Source organism: Citrus clementina, unplaced genomic scaffold (genome assembly GCF_000493195.1).
Source record: "Citrus clementina cultivar Clemenules unplaced genomic scaffold, Citrus_clementina_v1.0 scaffold_9, whole genome shotgun sequence".
In the NCBI taxonomy this organism is placed as follows: Eukaryota; Viridiplantae; Streptophyta; class Magnoliopsida; order Sapindales; family Rutaceae; genus Citrus; species Citrus x clementina.
In genome coordinates this window covers 30,523,222-30,545,004 of record NW_006261964.1, presented here as the reverse complement: position 1 = coordinate 30,545,004, position 21,783 = coordinate 30,523,222, and the positions used below count along the sequence as shown (strand labels likewise).

Below are 21,783 nucleotides of genomic sequence, written 5' to 3'. Positions count from 1 at the left end.
AGTTGAAGATCCAAGCAATCTTAAGCTCAATGTTTTGCTTTGGTGGAAGGTTAATGGATCAAAGTATCCGATATTAGAGAAAATTGCAAGGGATGTCCTTGCTGTTCCTGTTTCCACAGTGGCATCTGAATCTGCCTTTAGCACAGGGCGTCGCGTCATTGACGAATATCGGAGTTCTTTGACCCCTTGTATGGTTGAGGCATTGATATGTACCGAAAATTGGTTACAAGCTAAACTTTTTGCTAATCCTGTTTACAACCTTCAGGAAGATATTAAAGAGCAGATATTCCATATGGAGCTACATGAAGGTAATATTTTTCTCATACTTTATAAAGTTAAGATGTATTATAACTTTATAAATAGCATCTATATGTACTTAAGTTACTTACTAATTTCATTTTTTTTTATATTTTAAAGAGTTTGTAAGATCACAAGCTTCAACGGTGGAAACAGTGAGCGCTGATATGGGTGTTATGGATATTTGAAAGGTAATTCTTAATATATATTATTATTTATAATTTCATATTATATGTTTAGGTTGTAATTTACACTATAATAATAGACAATAGTTGTTATAGTTTTAATTTATAATTGTTTCATTTATTTTAGACACATTGAAATTGTTGGAATGGTATTACTTAGGAATTAGGATTATTATTAAATTTACTTGATGATGAATGCCATGAAATAAGCCACAATTGACTTATTTTTTTCTTATATTTAATCAAGTACACACATGAATTGGGCATATGTGTTTGTGTTTAATGTCCCTTTATTTGTAATGTGGCTTAAAGAAAGTAGTTAAACGGTTATCTATTATTTTTTCAATTTTTTCCTAAGGGATATATGCTTCAATTCTTCAACTTGGAGTAGAAGAAATTGAAGTTAAAATTTGTCAAAGTGCTTGCGAGGAACGGTGGAGCCGTGAAGGAAGTTGATCTAGATTTACATTTAAACTTTGTTGTGTTTTGGATTTTGGAACTTTGTCATTTGTGTTTTGGAAAATGGAAACTATTTAATTATGTTTAATTTTGTGTTCTAAATATTAATGTTTAGATTTTAGAATTGGACATTGCGCTTTGGATGGAGACTATTAAATTTAAACTTTGTGTTAATTTTAATTTTATGCTTTGTGTTAATTTTTAATTTTGAATCATTTGAATTTAATTCTGTAGTAATTTTCTTTTTTTGTTGGTTGAAATGAATGGATGAATGAATGAGGGAGGATAAGGAAGGTGAGAAAGAAATTTCTTAGTTAGCAAGGTGACAAGAGTGGAAGAGAAATGTCCTTGTTTTATAAAGGACATGCACGTTCATGTTGTTATTTCCAGAATGAAAATGAATCAATCCCTTACGTTTGCTGTGTTTGTCTTTTAGATTAGATAAAGTGTATGCAAAGTGTATGTAAATTTTCTTTTAAACGGTTGTATCTCCACTTCTCCAGAGGTCCCCATGGCAAAAAGCCAAAAAGAATTAAAAAAATAGAAAAAAAATGTTTCCTTATCAAGTATCAAGTATCAACGTGTGGCCCCATGATAAAATTAATGTGGATTCCACATTCCAGTCCACTGATTGAGTTTTGCCATTTGGTAGAGGGTTTTTTTTTTGTGATTTATTATATTTTAATATTAAATTTAATGGGTTTTATCTTTTACTATAAGACATTAACACTTATTATTGTGTCACATAGCAAATTGTTAAGGTTTTCTTTGAATTTTGAACAAACATGACCATAGGATAAGATTAAAATTTGTAAAAAATAATTCATTTTTTGATTGTGAAAAACTTTTGGACAGGAGAAATTCTAGCGTGATGATTTGGGTCTTCATAATCTAATATGAAACCACTAACAAATAATATTTTAACATATGTATATAATTTCTAAATTTATAAGTTATTTTATGAAAAGTCATACAATTTCTTTTTCCTCCCTTTCACTCTCTTCCCTCTAATTAAAGATAATTAATGGAGTAACTCAATTAAAATTACGTTTGATTTCCCAATTGCTAAATTGGCAAATTAATTAATTATAACCCGAATTAATCCGAATAACCCGAATTAACCCGAATCCGATCCGATTACACCCGACCCGAATTAACCCGAATTCATCCGAATAACCCGAATTTAATCCGAATCCGAATTAACCCGCATCCGATCCGATCCGAATTCCACCCGACTTTTTAACCCGATCCGATCCGATCCGAATTTAATTCGGATCGGATCGGATCGGGTTTTAAGTTCGGGTGGGATTCGGATCGATTTTTATCCAACCCGACTAACCCGAAATCCGATCGGGTTGATCCGAACCCGATTTTGCCCACCCCTAATTCTGCCATTAATGTAAACGATCATATACTACACATAGGTATTTCTCCTAACACTGTTGAGTTCTCATGGTTATGTTCGTTTTGGCCTTGGACATTTACCTGGTTCTGCGAGAGTTCCTAAGAGCTGAACCCATAATAGCTCCCTTTGAAGCGGCCCTACTTCTCTCTCACATAGGTGATATCTTAATTAAGAGTAACCCGCATTACTCTGCTCGAATTTTCCGACGCATAAGAATCATTAAGAGCCTAGCTCAACCTTATTCCCCACATGCATCTCTGTTTCATCATAGGAATGGTCAATGGGGTAATCCTCTCAAGAGAATGACCCCCACTGTGATCCAACTTTAAGAGAATGACCCCCACTGTGATCCAACTTTAGTCTTTAACAAATAGGTTGTCCTATTGAACCTAGATCTTGGAATCTCTAGTCAACTAGGTTGGGTTTTCCTTCGTTATTGACTAATCATTCTATGGGTTTTAATCTCATTCCCCTCGATGATTTTTCTACTAGCTCTCTATTTAACCCTTTGGTTAGCGGATCCGCAATGTTATCTTTTGACCTCACATAGTCAATAGAAATAACTTCAGTAGAAATAAGTTGTCTAATAGTATTATGTCTACGACATATGTGGCTAAACTTACCATTATACATATTGCTTTGTGCCCGGCCGATAACTGATTGACTATCACAATGTATACAAATTATAGGCACAGGCTTTGGCCACTTTGGAATACCTTCTAAAAAATTGTGTAGTCATTCTGCTTCTTCACCACATTTATCTAATGCAATAAATTCAGATTCCATTATAGATCTGACAATTACTGTCTGTTTAGAAGATCTCCATGATACAGTTGCACCTGCTAGTGTAAACACATAGCCACTAGTAGATTTTGAATCTTTTACATCAGATATCCAGTTAGCATCACTAAATCCTTCTAATACTTCTGGATACCTAGTATGGTGCAGTCCATAATTACGAGTGTATCGAAGATACCTAAATACTCTTACGATAGCTTTCCAGTGATCAGTTCCTGGATTACCCGTACATCTACTAAGTTTACTTACCGTATAGGCTAGATCCGGTCTGGTACAATTTGTTAAGTACATCAGACTGCCTATTATTCTAGCATATTCTACTTGAGAAATACCCCATCATCTATTTTTCGATAGATGAATACTAGTATCTAATTGAGTTTTAGACATAGTATTATCATCTTTATTAAATTTTTCAAGAATTTTATCTACATAATGAGTTTGACTTAGAATAAGTCCATTAGAAGCCCTTGAGATTTTAATTCTCAAAATGACATCTGCAAGACCCATGTCTTTCATGTCAAATTTAGACTTAAACATATTCTTGGTAGATTTAATCATGTCATCATCACTCCCAACAATGAGCATGTCATTAACATATAAACATAAAATGACATAGTCATTTTCTGTTTTTCTGACATAAACACATTTGTCACACTCGTTGATCTTAAAGCCACTTGTGATCATCATATGATTAAATTTCTCATGCCACTGTTTCGGTGCTTGTTTCAAGCCAAATAATGACTTTACCAATTTACAAACTTTCTTTTCTTGTCCTGGAGCTATAAAACCTTCAGGTTGCTCCATGTAGATTTCTTCATCTAAATCTCCATTTAGAAAAGCCGTCTTTACATCCATTTGATATATCTCGAGGTTGTACAAAGCTGCAACTGCTATTATCATCCGAATGGAATTTATTCTCGTAACAGGAGAATAAGTATCAAAGTAATCAAGGCCTTCTCGTTGCCTATAACCTTTAATTATGAGCCTAGCCTTGTACTTATCGATTAATCCATCGGCTTTCATTTTCCTTTTGAAAATCCACTTATACCCCAAAGGTTTACATCCTGGAGGAAGATCTACTAGCTCCCAAGTATGATTTTGTAAAATGGATTCAACTTCACTGTTAATGGCTTCTTTCCATAAAGCGCCTTCAGCTGAAGTTACAGCCTCTTTGAAGCTTTGAGGTTCACTTTCTAGCAAATACGTTAGAAAGTCTGGACCAAAAGATTTTTCTATTCTAGCTCTTTTGCTACGTCTGACCTCAATTTCTTGTTCTTATTCTTCTGATACTTCATCATTTTCTTCATTTTCAATTGTTGTTTTATGAAATTATCGCAATTCTCTCGATTCCACTCTAGAATTACAAGAAAACACATGTTCAAAGAACGATGTATTTCTTGATTCTATTATCATATTTTTGTGGACATCTGGAACTTTAGACTCATGCACCAAAAATCGATAAGCACTATTATTTTGTATATAACCAATGAAAATACAATCAACAGTTTTTGGTCATATTTTTACTTTTTTATTTGAAGGAACCACTACTTTAGCAAGACACCCCCACACTCGTAAGAATTTATATGAATGTGCTCTACCTTTCCATAGCTCATACGGGGTTTTATCTTCTTGCTTTCGGGGTATCTTATTTAACAAATAATTAACTGATAAAACAGCTTCTCCCCACATATTCTGGGGTAACCCAGAACTTATCAACAATGCATTCATCATTTCCTTTAAAGTTCGATTCTTTCGTTCTGTCATCCTATTAGATTGAGGTGAATATAGAGTCGTGACTTGATGTATGATTCCATTCTGGTCACATAGTGACATAAACGGAACAACATACTCACCACCACGGTCACTCCTTAATTCTTTGATTTTTCTATTAAGTTGATTCTCAACTTCATTTTTGTAGAGAATAAACTTTTCCAAAGCTTCATCTTTGCTTTTCAATAAATATACATAGCAATATTTTGTGCAATCATCTATAACGGTAATAAAATATTTATTACCACCTCTTGTTTGAATGGATTTAAAATCACAAATATCACCATGTATTAAATCAAGTGGTTCGGTGTTTCTTTTAATTATTTGGAAAGATGACCTAGTTAGTTTTGCTTCAACACAAGTTTCACACTTATGTTCAAATTAATTTGGAAATTGGGAATATGCTTCATGTTAATTAATTTACTCAAAGAATTAAAATTAACATGTCTTAATCTACCATGCCAAAGATTAGAAGGCTCAAGCAAATAAGCAGAAGAACTAGCTTTATTATTAATTGTTGGTTTCAGAGTCATTACATTGAGCTTAAATAGCCCATCATTAACATAACCCTTTCCCACATACATCCGATTTTTTGACAAAACTATCCTATCTGACTCAAACACCATTCATAAACCATGTTTGTTCAGCAGTGATCCAGACACCAAGTTCTTCCGAATTTCTGGCACATAAAGCACATCGTTCAGAGTCAGTTCTTTCCCAGACGTCATCTTCAAAATCACTTTCCCTTGACCTTAATCTCAGTCGTAGCTGAATTCCCTATGAATAGCTTTTCTCCATTGATAACTGCTTCAAATGAAGTGAACAACCCTTTGTCCGAGCAAACATGTCTAGTTGCTCCCGTATCAATCCACCATTCTCTCGGATTAAAGCCAACCAGATTCACTTCTGAAATCACTGCAGAGAGGTTTATGTCTGAAACATGTTGAGTGATGTTTTCCACCACATTCGCCTCTCGCTTCTTTTTAGGCAACATGCAATCCGAAGCCTTGTGACCCATCTTATCACAATTAAAATATTTTCCTTGAATTTTTGTTTGCTTCTTAGAAATTCCTCCTTTCGGACCCAATTTTTTTTTTTTAGGTCCATGTTCAACAAAATTTGCCTTTGCCATAGAAATAGCCCTCTTCTTTCTACATTTTTGTTATCTTCCTCAATTCTGAGCTTAACAACAAGCCCTTCAATATTCATCTCCTTTCGTTTATGCTTCAAATAACTCTTGAAATCTTTCCAAGTAGGAGGCAATTTTTCAATAATTGTGGCAACTTGAAAAGTTTCACTTAGATGCATCCCTTCTGCAAGGATTTCAAATAACATAATTTGAAGCTCTTGTACTTGACTTATTACAATTTTAGAATCCATTACTTTATAATCTAAGAAGCGACCAACAATAAACTTTTTGGTACCCGCATCCTAGGTTTTATATTTTCGATCTAAGGATTCCCATAGCTCTTTGGCTGTTTTCTTTCCTATGTATACGTTATACAAGGAATCACTAAGGCCATTCATTATATAATTTTTACATATAAAATCTGAATGGTGCCATGCATCAATTGCACTTGCAACTTGAATATCTGTTTCACCCTCTTTGGGTTTAGGAGCATCCTCGGTCAAGAACCTCGCAAGGTTCAACGTAGTTAAGTAAAAGAATATCTTTTGCTGCCAGCGTTTGAAATTTTGGCCATTGAATTTTTTTGCCCTTTCCGCATGATTGACAGAAATTGCCACAGAAGCTGGTTCCTTCACAACAGTTGGTGCAGCAACAGAAGATGAAACTGGGACATACGGAACATCATCAACGGTTTCAGTTGCCATCTCAATGATTGTTTAAAATCTATTTTAAGATTGTAAGAAAAACAAACACAGTGAGATAACAATTTACACAGTAGCTAAACAACGAAAACCAACTACTGGAAATGACAAATGAAAACAGAGAGCAAAACAGAAAAGAAAGGAAACAGAAAAATAAAATGGAACCCGAGGCCTGCACATGGCAGTATCCTTAAAATAGATTTACTACCTATTAGAGTGCTTTAGGTCTGCTGGTAACTGTTTCCCAGGATACAACGGGCACGAATTTTCGGCTAAGCACAGGGTGGAAATTCCGGCGAACCACAACAGCGAACTCGATCAGAGAAAACAGACGACGAAGAAGGAGGAAAGGAAAAACAAGTGGGCTTTGTGCTGGTTTTTCGAGTGTCCAAAAAACAGAAGAGGATGTGCCTGTTTTTAGTCATGTGAGGATGTAACAGTTGCTTTGTATTGAATTTCCGAATTCAATATATGTTATTAAATTGCTGTAACAGTCATTGAATTTAAACAATTCAATTAAAAAATTGAATTGCATAACAGCAAGAAATAATTATAAAACTGTTACAACTCGTTTGAATTCAAAGAAGTATGAAACTGTTACACAAAAAATTTAAAAGGAAATTAAAAACGTGTCATGCAAGCTTGAGTGATTTTGGACTGACATTCGTGTACGCATGATGCGCGGGCGCACACAAGTTCAACCAAATCGGTCTTGGATTCGCACCCCCCCTGCGCATGCGCGTGTAGAGAGAGCCTCTATCCTTATAATTCTTATTCATGCATAGTTAAGTGTTTATATATAAACACTAATCCCTAGGCTTCTTTTTCCCATGTGGGATAAGTCTCATTTCCTTTCAAATTTCCAACTTCAAGGGTGAATTTTGAGAGACAATTTCTCATTCACCCAAGTACCATTTTGAGAAAATAAAATTATATTATTTTTAAAATATTAACGGAATATAATCCGAACCTCACAAGAATTCTCACTTTCTTTAAGTGCGACCCACTCAAAATGTGCCCTCAAAATAGCATGATATGTTATTTTTTCAACAATTTGTTAGGATGAACTTTATACTTCGAAGTTGGAAGCTAACATGTGCACGGCATATATGTATGTTTTGGGAAAAATAAAATAAAAATAAAACTAAGTTGAAATGCTTTTATTATTGAGATTGTTTTGGGAGAAATTTTAGAATACATCAGAGGTGCCACGCTAGTTAGGGGTGAGCATCGGATCGGATTCAGATTGACCTCCAAATCCGATCGGGTGAAAACTTTACAAACTGATCGGATTTGATTCGGATCAGGATCAATCCGATCGAATTTCATTTGCAATTAATAAATATAGATAACTAAATTTAAAATAAAAAAATAAAAATTGAAAGGCAGCCCTAAATCCTTAAAATCCCAAATCAGAGTAGAAAGAATTGAAGAAGCACTTGCAGGCTGCAGCCGCACGAACCCAGCCAAAGAGTCGAAGAAGCAGTTGCAGGCTGCAGCCACACGAACCTAGCCAAAGAATAAGAGAAGCACTTGCAGTCGCACAAACCCAGTCAATCGCTTTGAGAAAAAGCCAGCTAGCTGTCAAGTCTTAAGTCGTGGATGAGCTGCACGGGTTTCAATTTCACTGTGGCTGGGTTCGAGTTCAAGATGAGATTTCAATTTCACAATGACTTTGTCTTTTATTCTAGTTTGCTGTTGAGAGCGAGTTGCTCGGGAGAACTTGATGATGACGCTTGTATATTGAATGTGAAGCAGTGGGGTTTTGATTTTGTCCTGAAAAAAGGAAAGAGCAGAAAAGAAGGTGAAAGTAAGAGTGGCATTGGCTTCGTTTGGTTAGATTCAAGATGAGGTTTTAGTTCGGGCTCAAGATGATGTTTCAATTTCACTGTGGTACCAGCTGAAGCCGCAAGCAAAAGTTGAAGTCCAAACCCAGCCACTGCATTTTTTTATTTATTGCATGGGTTTCCAATGGAGTCGGATCCAAAGCTTGTGAGATGCTGAGATTTTGACTTTCATTTTTTGCATTTCTTTTCCCCATTTGCTAGCATGCTGCATTTTTCTTATTTCTGTGATTTTAATTTTGTATTTCAACTTGAAAGTGACCTGAATTCATTTGATTTATTTGAGAAAATTTGAATCCAATTTCAATATGGTATTATCGAATTGAATCCGAATTAATCCAAATTCGGATCGGATTCAGATCGGTTTTGAGTTTGGATTGTATTCGGATAACGTTTTTACCAATCCGAACAATCCGAAATCCGATCGGATTGACCCGAATCCGAATTTGCCCACCCCTAACGCCAGTCATAAAACAAGTACATAATGCTATAATATGTATGCATTTATTTTGAAAAATCATAATGTAAGTGATGGTTATATTAAATTCTATTACACATATCATGCACACATCAATTAGTTGTAATACACCAGAAGTATTCTAAAATTTCTCTTGTTTTGGATATTGGGCAATGGGCATTTGCAATATTTTCTATAATTGTTTTGCTCCTAACTAACGTTTATTAACCATCCATCTATTTAATTATACTTCACATTAGTTAGTCATTTCATTTTTATAAATTGAACGTGGTTTCAAAGTTACATCATCTCATTCCGAGTAGAATTAATCAGATCTTATTTAGAATTTGGCTATATCAGCTCAGTCATTTAACTTGTATTAAAAATAGAAATTTAAAGTGACTTTAGATTTTTTGTTGATTTGATTGGAGTTTTTTGGAACAGGATTTGACAGTACAACCAAAGTGCACCCTATTGAACAGTAAAGTTTAGTTTTTTTTTTTTTATCTGAACCACGAGGTGGTCCTGAGTGGGCCTCAACTGTGGGAGGCACCTTTAAGCCCGTACCACAACCTAGACTAATCTCCGGTCGCACCGGGTTGGCCTGTAAGGGGTAAAGTGCTGGGCAAAGTGGTGACTCCATACGAGAGCGGAGCTTGAAAAACAGTTTTTAATTTGGGTATATATATCCAAGGGACACAGAAAAACAAACTGAAGTACTACTATAATAAGTTAATTAATTGCTTCCTTAACACCTAGCTTAATAAATAGTAAAAATAAATAAAAGATTAAGTAGCTTCGATAGAAAATATTTTTGACCATTTAAAAATTCATCAATATTACTTATTATATATAAAATGATGTGTAAAGACTTTTTCTAATATTCCTTTTGGCTCTTTTTAATTCATACATACATGGTCTTTTCCTTTAATGGCTACATAGTCAAGACGAACGACTTAGACTTGGACAAAAGCAACCAACTCTCCTAAGACTTAATAAAAAGCAATTAATGTTTCTTTCATGCTCAAGCAAGCTAATGGTCTTATATACTGCAGAACCAAAAAAAAAAAGGGTTACAATTAAGTGAGACAATAATAACGATGAACGGCCAAAATATCAAGATTGATCATCATTGTTACAGGGATGATCATGAAGCTGATGATCGTCAGCTTCCGGGGTTTCGGTTCCATCCAACAGATGAAGAACTTGTTGGGTTTTATCTTCGAAGAAAAGTTGACAAGAAACCGCTCAGCATCGAATTGATCAAACAGATTGATATTTACAAGCATGATCCTTGGGATCTTCCAAGTATGAACTACGTACTCAATTTGTCTTTTTTTTTTCTTTTTGGGATCAAATTTAAAAGAGCTTTTAAAGGCTTAAAAGTGTTTGTTCAACTCTTCTTTTTCCCCAATGTGTTCTAAATTCCAATCAATCTCATTTCAAATGAAGCTATTAATGGGTTTTTCAGAATTGATTTGATATTAACTTAGAGCTTATTTGTCTTATTCCTTAAAAGGAGTGGGGAGAAGCTTGCTTAAGTTCTTGAGTGCAACTTTCGGTTTTTCACATGAACTTTAATTACAATGATTAAGTTCTGATCAGTGGATCATCAATTTGAAGTTTAAGTAAAGCTTCTTTTCTTTCTTCTTTTCATTTTCTTGTGATTCCAACTTCCAGATTTTCATTTTTCTTGCCACACTTGCAAAGAAAGTCCGACGAACTATAAGATTCATGCTCTCTCATTTACCAGCATAATTAGATTATCAACCGAAATTACATGGTGGAGCCCCATCTTAAATTTATATATATATCCTTCACTTACTAGAACTTAATTAGGTTTAACACTTATAAAGAAATTTTCATTTACTTGGGGAAACCCCATCTTAAATTTATATATACTCATTTTGTGTCGGAGCATATATATATGTGTGTGTGTGTGCATGCACTCCAATCAGACTGTCCAGGATATTTCTTGTAATCATCTAATTTTGCTCTCTTTATCTCATAATGCAGAAATCAGTTCTACACCTGACAACGAAGGATACTTCTTTTGCAAAAGAGGGAGAAAATACAGAAACAGCGTAAGACCGAATAGAGTGACGGGGTCTGGATTTTGGAAGGCAACTGGCATCGACAAGCCTGTATATTCTGACGGAGGAGAAGGCCAAGACTGCATTGGACTCAAGAAAACGCTTGTATACTACCGTGGAACCGCCGGAAAAGGAACCAAAACGGATTGGATGATGAACGAGTTTCGCCTTCCTTCTGACGATCGTAGCGGCAACACTAATGTCACCAATGCTAAAACAACCTTGCCGGAAGCGGTAAGTTGAAAGTTTTAATTTTGTAACAGGGTTAACTCCATCGAGTGTTCAAAAGTTGAATAATCATGAAATGTTTGTGAAGACCTTACTACATAGTCTAGTTTGTGTTAATTACCTCTATTTCAGACGTTCATTTCTTTACGCGATTTCAGGAAGTATGGACCATCTGCAGAGTTTTCAAGCGAAATGTGTCATCCAGAAAGTACACAAATTGGAAGGAGCAATCATCGGCTAGACGTCAGTCATCAGTAACGGAGTTACCAAGCGCTACAATTACATACAGTACAGAATCTAACAATCAGGAAGAAGCTTACATCAGTTTTGAAAATCCCGGGATTCATCGTCATACCGATAATCTGAAGCCCACCGCCGTCCATCAGATCAATGAGATAAGCCAGTTTAGTAGTGTAGAGCAGTTGAGCGGCAACATACCCAGTAATCCTTATGAATCCATGGCATCATCTTCAAGCCACCCACATGCAAATGGAAATGATTTTCATGAATTGTTCACTCAAGAGAATTGGGATGAACTTAGGTCGGTTGTAGAGTTTGCACTTGAATGTCCAAACTTTTCTTTTTAAACCCGGACGGGACTAGTTGCAATAACAACGACAGAAATTATTTTATAGACTCAGATTAATGCGTTGTTTTAGGTTCCTATTTATATTTTTGTGGTCATTATCCTATTGTTGGTCACTAGCTCCATTCGAGTTTGAAGGGGGGGAGTGGATGTCCGCCTCTATTAGGTATCCCGTATATAAACTCGTGTGATTATGTAATTTTTGCGCTAAAGTTTATCGTAGGATTGTAATATTATGATGTTTGTTAGGATGAACTTTATACTTCGAATTCGGAAGCTAACATGTACACGGCATATATGTAAGTTCTTTTGAAAAAAAATAAAATAAAACTAAGTTGAAATGCTTTTATTATTGAGATTGTTTTAGGGAGAAAATGTAGAATACATCAGAGATACCACGCCATCCATACAACAAGCAAATTATGTTATAATATGTATGTATTTATTTTGAATAATTATAATGTAAGTGATGATTATATTAAATTCAATTACACATACCATGCATACATCAACTGGTTGTAATATATTAGAAGTATTCTAGAATTTCTCTTGTTTTGGATACCGGACATTTGCAATATTTTTTATAAATGTTTTGCTGCTAACTAATGTTTATTAACCATCCATCTATTTAAATATTACTTCACATTAGTTAGTCATTTCATTTTTATAAATTGATCGTGGATTGAAAGTTACATCATCTCATGCACACATCAATTGGTTGTAATATCCTAGAATATCTCTTGTTTTGGATATCGGGCATTTGCAATATTTTCTATAACCGTTTTGCTCCTTAACTAATGTTTATTAACCATCTATCTATTTAAATATACTTCACATTAGTTAGTCATTTCATTTTTATAAATTGAACGTGGATTAAAAGTTACATCATCTCATTCCGAGTAGAATTAATCAGATCTTATTTAGAATTTGGCTATATCAAATAAGTCATTTAACTTGTATTAAAAATAGAAATTTAAAGTGAATTTAGATTTTATGTTGATTTGATTAGAGTTTTTTGGAACATGATTTGACAGTACAACCAAAGTGCACCCTATTGAACGGTAAAGTTTAGGTTTTTTTTTTTTTTTCATGTTATTTAGTTTTTTCATGTTATGTATTTAGCATAAAAGTTAGTTAGTTAAGCACCCATAAAATAACACTCAGTTGGTGGGATTGACATTTCTTTGCCGTGAACAATGCAGAGCTGGTATCAATAGGTAACAAAGTTAAAAGCAAAATTTGAAACTCTTCAATAAACTCAAATGAACGATTATTTGTTTTCTGTTGAGTGAATGTGTCGTGTTATTGGCCACATTTCATCTCTTAACATGTTGACAGTTGCTGAGGATTGAACTGAAGTTTACATTTTGAGAGACATATCTTCCACGTTTTGGGTTACGAACGGCATTATAAACATTTTCGAGGGTATATTAGTCATTCCATGTACCAAGCATCAAAAATTGAAAAGATTACGAGATGTGCACTCTTTTAAATATATCAACGATGACTATCTAAAAAGGTACAAAAGAAAAAATTGAAATATTAAAAAAAAAAAAATTCTCTCTCCGCCATTGCTTGAGCTTGTAGCTGGGAGATTTGATTGGCCAAAAGCTGAAAGTTAATGCATGTAATATCATCTGTTCTTTATCATCTTTAATCACATTGAATTAATCAATCATTCAATTTTAATCTTCTCTTAACCGCAATTTTACTCACTCAAGATCCAACAATCTCTCATATTACTTTATTGAACGCATAGCTGAACTATATCTAGCATTGCCCTGTTCATTATACGAAGTGGGTAAACTTTAGTTATTTTACTTGTTAATTATCAAGTCCAAAGTTCAATCTTTTTCGTTCAAAGTTTCAAGCTTTTGTGTTATCTTGCTAATCAGATGGCGACTCGAAATTGGGTTGCTTTGTTTGTGGTGCTTTCATGTCTTCTTGGCGTTTTGGATGCCAGTGCTGGCGATGCTGATCCTCTTTACAGGTAAAGTTGTTGATTTTCTTGTAATTTTATTCATGTAATGTTTTATAGTGTTGTAGCTTTAATTAGGAAATGAATTACTGTGACTCGTGTACTGAAATTTCATTTGACGTTTTTGTGCTTGTGACTCTGAGTTCGCTCATTTTCAATTTCTAGAATTTTTGTGCTTCACTTTTCTCTTTGTATAGTTCCCTTATTGCCTTGTGTAGATGAATTAAGTCTAAAAAAATGGACTATAGGGATCAATAAAAGAGATGAATCAGTGGAAAAGTGAAAACTTTATGTATTCATGACATTCTAGATTTGCTTTGCCTCTAATTCAGTGGAAGCTGTAGTGAATGTAGATGCTTTGTAGATATAATTGCTACACTTTGAATCCTGTTTATTATACAGGTATTCTGAGAAGGCTTTGTAGTTTTGAGTTTTTGGTGCAGTCTTCTTTTAGAGAGACAGAGTGAGAACGAATACATATCTAGGTGCTTTGTCTTGTAATTAAATTACTGTGGTTGGTGATGGAGATGCTTAACACATGGTAATGTACACTTCTTGTTTTTGCATACTTGTTCTGAGGGCTATGCCCCAGTGCAGTTTCTCTGAAAGCAAGCCATGGTTGGGCAAATACTTCTACGTTAACTCTTGGTTTCATCAATTCTGGTTCGTTTCTGTGCTTAATTAAATGTATATGCTTGTTCTTATGTCTAATATCAGAACGTTGTAATGGTGTCTTTACAAGTAATTTTTTTCAAGTGACTCTAGTATGTGCATTTCTTATGGATTCTGTTGTTTTATGCTCTTTCTTGATATGGATAACAGTTGCCGGATTCTCTTATAATTCGATCTTTGAGATTCTGGTACGAGGATAATTTCATATTGTGGCAGAATTTCAGAACTTTAATTGTGACATGTTTGAATTTCAGGGCGTGCGTTAAACAATGTGAAGAAACTGGATGTGTTGGGCAGAAGTGTTTCCCACACTGCAAATTTTCTTCTGATGGTGCCTCCATCAATGGTCCATGGTACATGCAAGAACCTCTTTACTTGCAGTGGAAGAAATGGGATTGTCTAAGTGATTGCCGTTACAATTGTATGGTTGACAGAGAGATAAAGAGAGATGCACTTGGTCATGGACCTGTTAAATATCATGGTAAATGGCCCTTCATTCGTGTATACGGAATACAGGTTTGCTATTTACCAGCTTTTTACTTCATTGAAAACTTACTTTTGGAGCTTTCTTACAAATTCAGTATGGTTGAAGTATCTCGGCTTGTTACTTGTTTACTCAGGAGCCTGCTTCTGTGGCTTTCTCCGTTCTCAACCTTGCAATGCATTTCCATGGTTGGCTGTCATTTTTCATCCTTCTGTACTACAAGTTGCCTCTAAAACAAACGAAGAAGGCATACTATGAATTTTCCCCTTTGTGGCATATCTATGGGTTCTTGTCAATGAATTCCTGGTTCTGGAGTGCAGTTTTCCACAGTAGGTAAGCTTTTTACTACGTTGCAGTTTTGCGTGACAGATTCTATTGACTGCTGTATGTCAGCTTCATGTGCCCATCTGTATTTGTAGAAAGTTTGAAGGCTTAGTACAGAGGCCAGTTTTACCACTCAATCGTGCTGGGCAAGATTGCTTTGGTTGGCTTATTGCACAACAGATAAATTAATAGGGTGTTCAATTTTTTTTGGTCCTTAACCTACCTGTCTGGTATCTCACCCAGTTCCAGCTGAGAGTGTAAAACTGTCACGTGGTATTTGGGTTGGTGCAGACTAGATAACCACATTAAAATTGCCAAGAGTAGGAGTTCTTTGTTGTCATTGGTACTTGGGTTTATTTAATGTGCTGTTTTTGTCCTTTAACTTATTTAATGAGAAGATAAAGCTTAAAGAATATCTTGGAATAATAGATCATTAAAATTGATGTTATAGTTGAATCTACCTCACGATGTTGGGCGGCTGTTAAACCATTGACATATGGTTCTGAGGGGTTTATACTCAAGATCTACAACTCCTGATGCAGAAAAGTCAAAGATAATTGATGTGAGGTGAGTTAAAATGTGGTGTCAAAGCTCCACACTATTTGGTTAGTGATGGTCACTGAAGAACCATCTGTAGATCTACCCAACAAGTTACAAGTATGAGACCTTTGAGGTTAAAACCCAGTAAGAAAAATATAGACTGTGTTGAAGTAGACGATATCATGTTATGTGGAAAATCAGAGTTGGTCATATTAAAATAAGGTATTCGGCAGGTGAACACCTTGTGAGTATGTAAGCTTGGGAATTTTTAATATATTCAATTCCTTCATGACTCAAACCCCCACCTAGTACTTGGGAACCCAAAACTCTCACCACTATACTAGGGCCTATGCTGCTGCCCAAAATCTGTACAGAAATTTCATTTTCCTTTTATTCTTTGTTTTCCTATATGTATTTGGAGGAAGTTCATCTTCTAGTATATTTCCTAACTATTATAGTGATGCCTAATTGGAATGCAGAGATGTGGACTTGACAGAGAAGTTTGACTACTCATCTGCTGTGGCATTACTTGGGTTCTCGCTCATTCTGGCGATACTAAGAAGTTTCAACGTGAGAGATGAGGCTGCTAGAGTCATGGTTGCTGCTCCACTGCTCGCTTTTGTGACAACCCATATATTGTACCTCAATTTCTATAAACTAGATTATGGTATCAGACCTCTCTGTCTATATCTTCATTTCTGATTGATGCTTAAGCCAATCATTAGCCTATATCTTGGTAGATACATCACGTCATTACCCCAGGTCTCATAGAGCTAAGGTTGTCGTAACCACATAATGGTCAGTTTGTACAAGCACAACCCTTGCCTGTTTTGTTTACTATGGTATAAATATGCTGTATGAAGTAGTGCTATTGCTTTAGCAGTTACCTATATCACATAGAGACACCATAAAAGTCATTTGCTTTTCTTTTCTATTCCTTTTTTTTTTTCCAAAACCATTTTGATTGCAACATTTAGTCACATCATGTTCGCAATGCATATCTGACAAGATCCTTGACATTTTACAGGATGGAACATGAAAGTTTGTGTTGTCATGGCAGTGGCTCAGCTTCTCATCTGGGCAACTTGGGCTGGTATCACTCGGCATCCTTCTCGCTGGAAGTTGTGGGTGGTGGTGTTCGGAGGTGCCCTTGCAATGCTGCTAGAAATCTATGATTTCCCCCCATATTATGGTTTCCTGGATGCCCATGCTATCTGGCATGCGACGACTATACCTCTTACCTACATTTGGTGGAGTTTTATCAGGGATGACGCTGAGTTCCAAACTGCTAACATGCTTAAGAAGGCAAAGTAGCTTACTGAAAATGTAAACCATTATTGTGGTCTTCTTGTGCTCTTACCAGAGTACAAACTACAAGAATTACATCATTTTTTCCTTTCCTTCTTGAATTTGCTTAGTTTGAATTTTCATTCGGCTGAAAGACAATTAGTAGGCAGAGATGAGGTAGTGATTAAAAAAAATGTCAGGAAACTGATTTGATTCCTTTGTAAATGCAACTTGAATTCTAGCTTTATCCTTTATATTGAATTGTTTGACTTGGTTCTTCTATGTTCTCACATACTAATGGATTCATGGCATGTTTGCCTGCATGTCTGCTTGCAAATTTGCTTCAAAACTTTGTTTTCTTGATTTTGTTTAATCTAACAAAATCCTGAAATTTTTTGCAGGGTAGGCCATAAAAGCCAGTGCCGCGGCAATGGCTCAGTTATGCTTCCCATCTGGGCAATCTACGTCTGTCGCTTGACATCTCTCTTGCTAAAAGTTGCCGGTGTGATGGTTTTAGGAGGTGAGCTGGCCCTTCTAGAAGCCGGTGACAATGGCCCCTTACCAACAGTTGACGTTTGATAAGAGATGAAGCTGAGTTTCGAACTTCTTACCTTACTTGAGAAGACAGAGCAGCTTATTGTAAACAAATATGATTTCTGTACACTTGTGCTCTAGCCAAAAGAAACAACAGAAATTTCAATTAACCCCAAAAAAAATAAAAAAATAAAACGCTAAGCTAATTGCAGGCCCCAGCTCATTGGAAAGGCTGTCATCTTTTTGGTCTATGGTAACATGGGTTTGCTAATCGCAGTCTTAAGCTCATTGGAAAGGCTGTCATCTTTTCGGTTTATGGTAAAATGGGTTTTAATCTTGCAATTTAAGTCGTAAAGTTTTATAATTAAAGTATCTTTTTTTAGTTAAACCCGCGATACCTCTTGACTTGCACTGCAATAGTCAAACAAATTGAGCTACACTTTGTGCCATCCGTCATTATTTAGCGTATAAAATTTGTGTTAAGAAAGAAACTTGCATGTGTGTACTAGCACATACATTTGCGTGCGTGTCAATATCAGTATTCCATTCATTTTTTTAAAAAAAAAAAACATTTTCGTGGTGTTTAGGGTTGAAATTTATGTTTATAAAAATAAAAATACCAAAAAGGACTAACATGCATGCGCTAGCATGACAACAACATCATGATTCCATTCATTTTTCACAAAACATTTGATGGTTCAACTTCAACCGATCATGTCATTGCCGATTGTGATTCTCATTAGTCTTTCTATTACATCATGCCACGTATCTTAACCACATGTCCATAAAAACACCTAAGCCAGCCGGCAACACTTTCGCGTCTGTCTTAGCGTCTTTCTTATTTAACCTGTCCCCACCTTCCCACCAAATCTTAATTTTTCCCTTCTTGCTTGCTGCATTAACTTTCTTCCTCTTGTTGCTTCCTTTTCTTCAGTTTCTTCTGTTCTTGAACCATGCTTTCCAAAAAGCAAACACAGCTGCCAATTTTCATCACCAGCAACTCCCCCTTCAAATCCTCCCTCTTCTTCATCATTATCTTTTTAACTGCATGGTTTCTTCTCCTCTTCTTCTGGCTCCCACCCACTAACCCTATACACATTAATCTTCACAGAGCCTATCATCTCATCAGCAACCATATCATCAACAGTCACGTATACCGACAACCTTTCTCGGTTTACATTTACGACATGCCTTCTGAATTCAACCTCGGCCTCGTCAAAAACTGCCACCACTTAAATATGCACAGGGACATGTGTCCCCACGTGGCAAATCACGGCCTCGGCCAGCCGCTTCAACACGTTAATGCCGTTAGCCCCGCTTGCTGGTTTGCCACTAACCAGTTCACTGCCGCGATGATTTTCCATGCACGTTTAGAAAATCACCCGCTTCGCACGTGGGATCCCTCCCGAGCCACTCTCTTTTATGTCCCCTTCTACGGCGGCCTCCACGCGTCCAGTAAGTTCCGGGAGACTAATCTGACGGCTCGCGATGAGTTGGCCGTTAGATTCAGCGAGTTCCTCGAATCGCAGCCGTGGTGGCAGCGGAATAACGGGAAGGATCATTTCGTTGTGCTGGGAAGAACTGCATGGGATTTCATGAGGACAAAGAGTGGGCCCGACTACGGAGCGAGCACTCTCCTCAACTTGCCACGTGTGCAGAACCTGTCCGTGCTGGCTATCGAGAGAAACCCCTGGAGAACGAACCAACACGGCATCCCTTACCCTTCTTACTTCCACCCGTGCACCTCATCCCAGGTGCTGACGTGGCAGCATAGCATGAGACTCTCCAAACGGCCCCACCTTTTCTCTTTTGTAGGAGCTCCGAGGAAGGGTTCACAAAGAGCAGCTATTCGATACGAGTTGATAAAGCAATGCGGTGAGTCAATTCGGTGCAAACTCTTAACATGCAGATACGGATCAGGAGCAAGCAATAAGTGTTCCTCACCAAGTGAAATACTTGGAGTTATGAGCAAGTCTCAGTTCTGTCTACAAGCGCCGGGCGATTCATTCACGCGGAGGTCAACGTTTGACTCGGTGCTGGCTGGCTGCATTCCGGTGTTCTTTTCGCGGCACACAGCGTACACGCAGTACATGTGGTATTTACCTCAGGATGCGGAGGAATATTCCGTTTACATTAACGGCGAGAACGGGAATGCGACGAGGAGGATTGAAGATGAGCTGATGAAGATACCGAGGGAGCGAGTGGAGAGGATGAGGAAAAAGGTGATTGACTTGATTCCGAGAGTTACGTACAAGCATCCGAATGCGAGTGACGATGGCGAGTTTGAGGATGCTGTTGATGTTGCAGTAGCCGCATTGGCAAATCATGTGCAGTCAGTATTAAGTAAAGAGTAGGGATGGAAACAAACGGGCTTGGGTCAGGTTTTTTTAAGCCTAGGTCCAAGTCTACTTTAAGATAATTATGAGGATTGGGTTTGGGTTGGGTTTATTGTGGGCTTGTACTTTTATTTATTTTTTAAATTTTTTTTAATTATTGTAAATGTGAAATGAATTAATAATCAATAATCTGTTATAATCATATATAAATTTAAGAAAATGAATATTTCAAAGTAAAATAATCAATAAAGTAAATAAAAGTTTAAAAATTCATTTTTTTTAATACTAGATTCTCTAATTTAAGCACTGTTAATTAATTAACGTATAAGAGAGAGCTTAGTATTATAATTTTAGTTTTTTTGAATCATCATTGATTTATAAATTAAAAATATAAGTTTATTTTTTTATTTTAATCATATTATTCTAATTTATACATTTATTTTTTTAAAAGTTGTGGGGCTTTTTTCTTGAGCCCTTATCTAGGCCTTGGGCTAGACCGACTCATGCTTTTTTGCCCACCCTAGTAAAGAGGTAGTACTGCGATTAATATGTACTTGATTGTTATTTATTTATACACACACAATGTATAAGAAGGTAGCTAGTTTGTATCATAGTATATAAAGGGTTGATCTAATGTGTGTTGTCGAGTATCTTATGTTGTGTGACGGAATCGTGTTTCATGACCTCATTTGTGGGGTTATAGGGTCCACAATACATCCCACCAATGAGATCATGACATATCCCGTCGCATACCATAAGATATAATGCGCATTAAATCATAATTCATAATATATATATATATATACAGTGTGCGGGCTTATGTATTGTTATTTGACTTATTTCTTCTAGCTTTCACTTTAATTTTTATAGATGCTAGCTCCAAGATCCATCCTATTATCCATGATATTGATGGTTTGTTTATTTCTTGAATTAGGGAATGAGAAAGTATTTATTTACCAAAAATATCACGGAATGGGAATAATTTTGTAGGTGGGGCTCACAAATTTAAGAATGAGAAATGAGAATTTCATATGCAAAGATGGAAATGAAAATAGAGAATGAGTATAGGAATGATCTAATATTTTTACTCTTAAATAAAATAAAAGTTCTTCTTTTTACCCCTAATAATATTTGTAAATAAAATAACAAAAACAATTATTATTTTTACTAAAGATTTATAATAATAGTAATAATTGTCATATTATATTATATTATATATTATATTATTATTTTATAATAATGATAATAATAATAATAATAATAATAATAATAATAATAATAATAAAATTTATAGTAAAAATATTTTCTCTTTATTTTCTTAGTAAACAAGTATATAATTGTGACTAAGGACATTTTAATAATTTGAAACATTTCATTTCGACTACAAGATAAAATAAATAAATCAATAAGAATATAGACCATTACAATTTTGATTTCCACGGTTAAAATAAATAACTTATTCTAATTTAAATTCCTAATTATGATTATACTCCATGAATCTGATTTCACTCCATTCTGATTTTTTTGCCCATACGATTCCAACAAAAAAAAAAAGGCACCATGAATTCTTTATTGGTAAATCCAACCGACAGTCCAGACAAATATCCGAGGACATAATTTGTATTTTTCTATTGAAATATACCCCTAACTTGTAAGTAGTATCATCTTCCTCTGAA

General features: G+C 35.5%; 3 protein-coding genes across 6 annotated transcripts; all 3 read left to right on the top strand.

Annotated features, from left to right (window-relative positions):
* The first annotated feature begins 10,145 nt into the window (after positions 1-10,145).
* LOC18032929 (transcription factor JUNGBRUNNEN 1) lies at positions 10,146-11,998 on the top strand. Its single transcript, XM_024184976.1, has 3 exons — positions 10,146-10,353; positions 11,062-11,372; positions 11,525-11,998. Exons 1-3 carry the CDS (start codon positions 10,146-10,148, stop codon positions 11,951-11,953), a joined length of 948 nt encoding a protein of 315 aa, XP_024040744.1. The 3' UTR covers positions 11,954-11,998.
* A 1,494-nt stretch (positions 11,999-13,492) lies between these two features.
* Positions 13,493-18,001, top strand: LOC18033246 (post-GPI attachment to proteins factor 3). 4 transcript variants are annotated; one of them, XM_006422143.2, is made up of 7 exons: positions 13,493-13,579; positions 13,848-13,942; positions 14,857-15,118; positions 15,223-15,419; positions 16,430-16,617; positions 16,978-17,255; positions 17,639-18,001. In XM_006422143.2, exons 1-7 carry the CDS (start codon positions 13,574-13,576, stop codon positions 17,648-17,650), a joined length of 1,038 nt encoding a protein of 345 aa, XP_006422206.1. In that variant the 5' UTR covers positions 13,493-13,573; the 3' UTR covers positions 17,651-18,001. The 4 variants fall into 4 exon arrangements, with proteins under 4 accessions (XP_006422206.1, XP_006422205.1, XP_024045545.1 ...); XM_006422142.2 differs by having other exon boundaries at positions 16,978-17,276; XM_024189777.1 differs by lacking the exons at positions 13,493-13,579; positions 13,848-13,942 and adding an exon at positions 14,284-14,593.
* A 664-nt stretch (positions 18,002-18,665) lies between these two features.
* Positions 18,666-20,135, top strand: LOC18032749 (probable xyloglucan galactosyltransferase GT17). Its single transcript, XM_006422138.2, has one exon. The coding sequence runs from the start codon at positions 18,725-18,727 to the stop codon at positions 20,123-20,125; it is 1,401 nt and encodes a 466-aa protein (XP_006422201.1). The 5' UTR covers positions 18,666-18,724; the 3' UTR covers positions 20,126-20,135.
* The last annotated feature ends 1,648 nt before the right edge of the window (positions 20,136-21,783 follow it).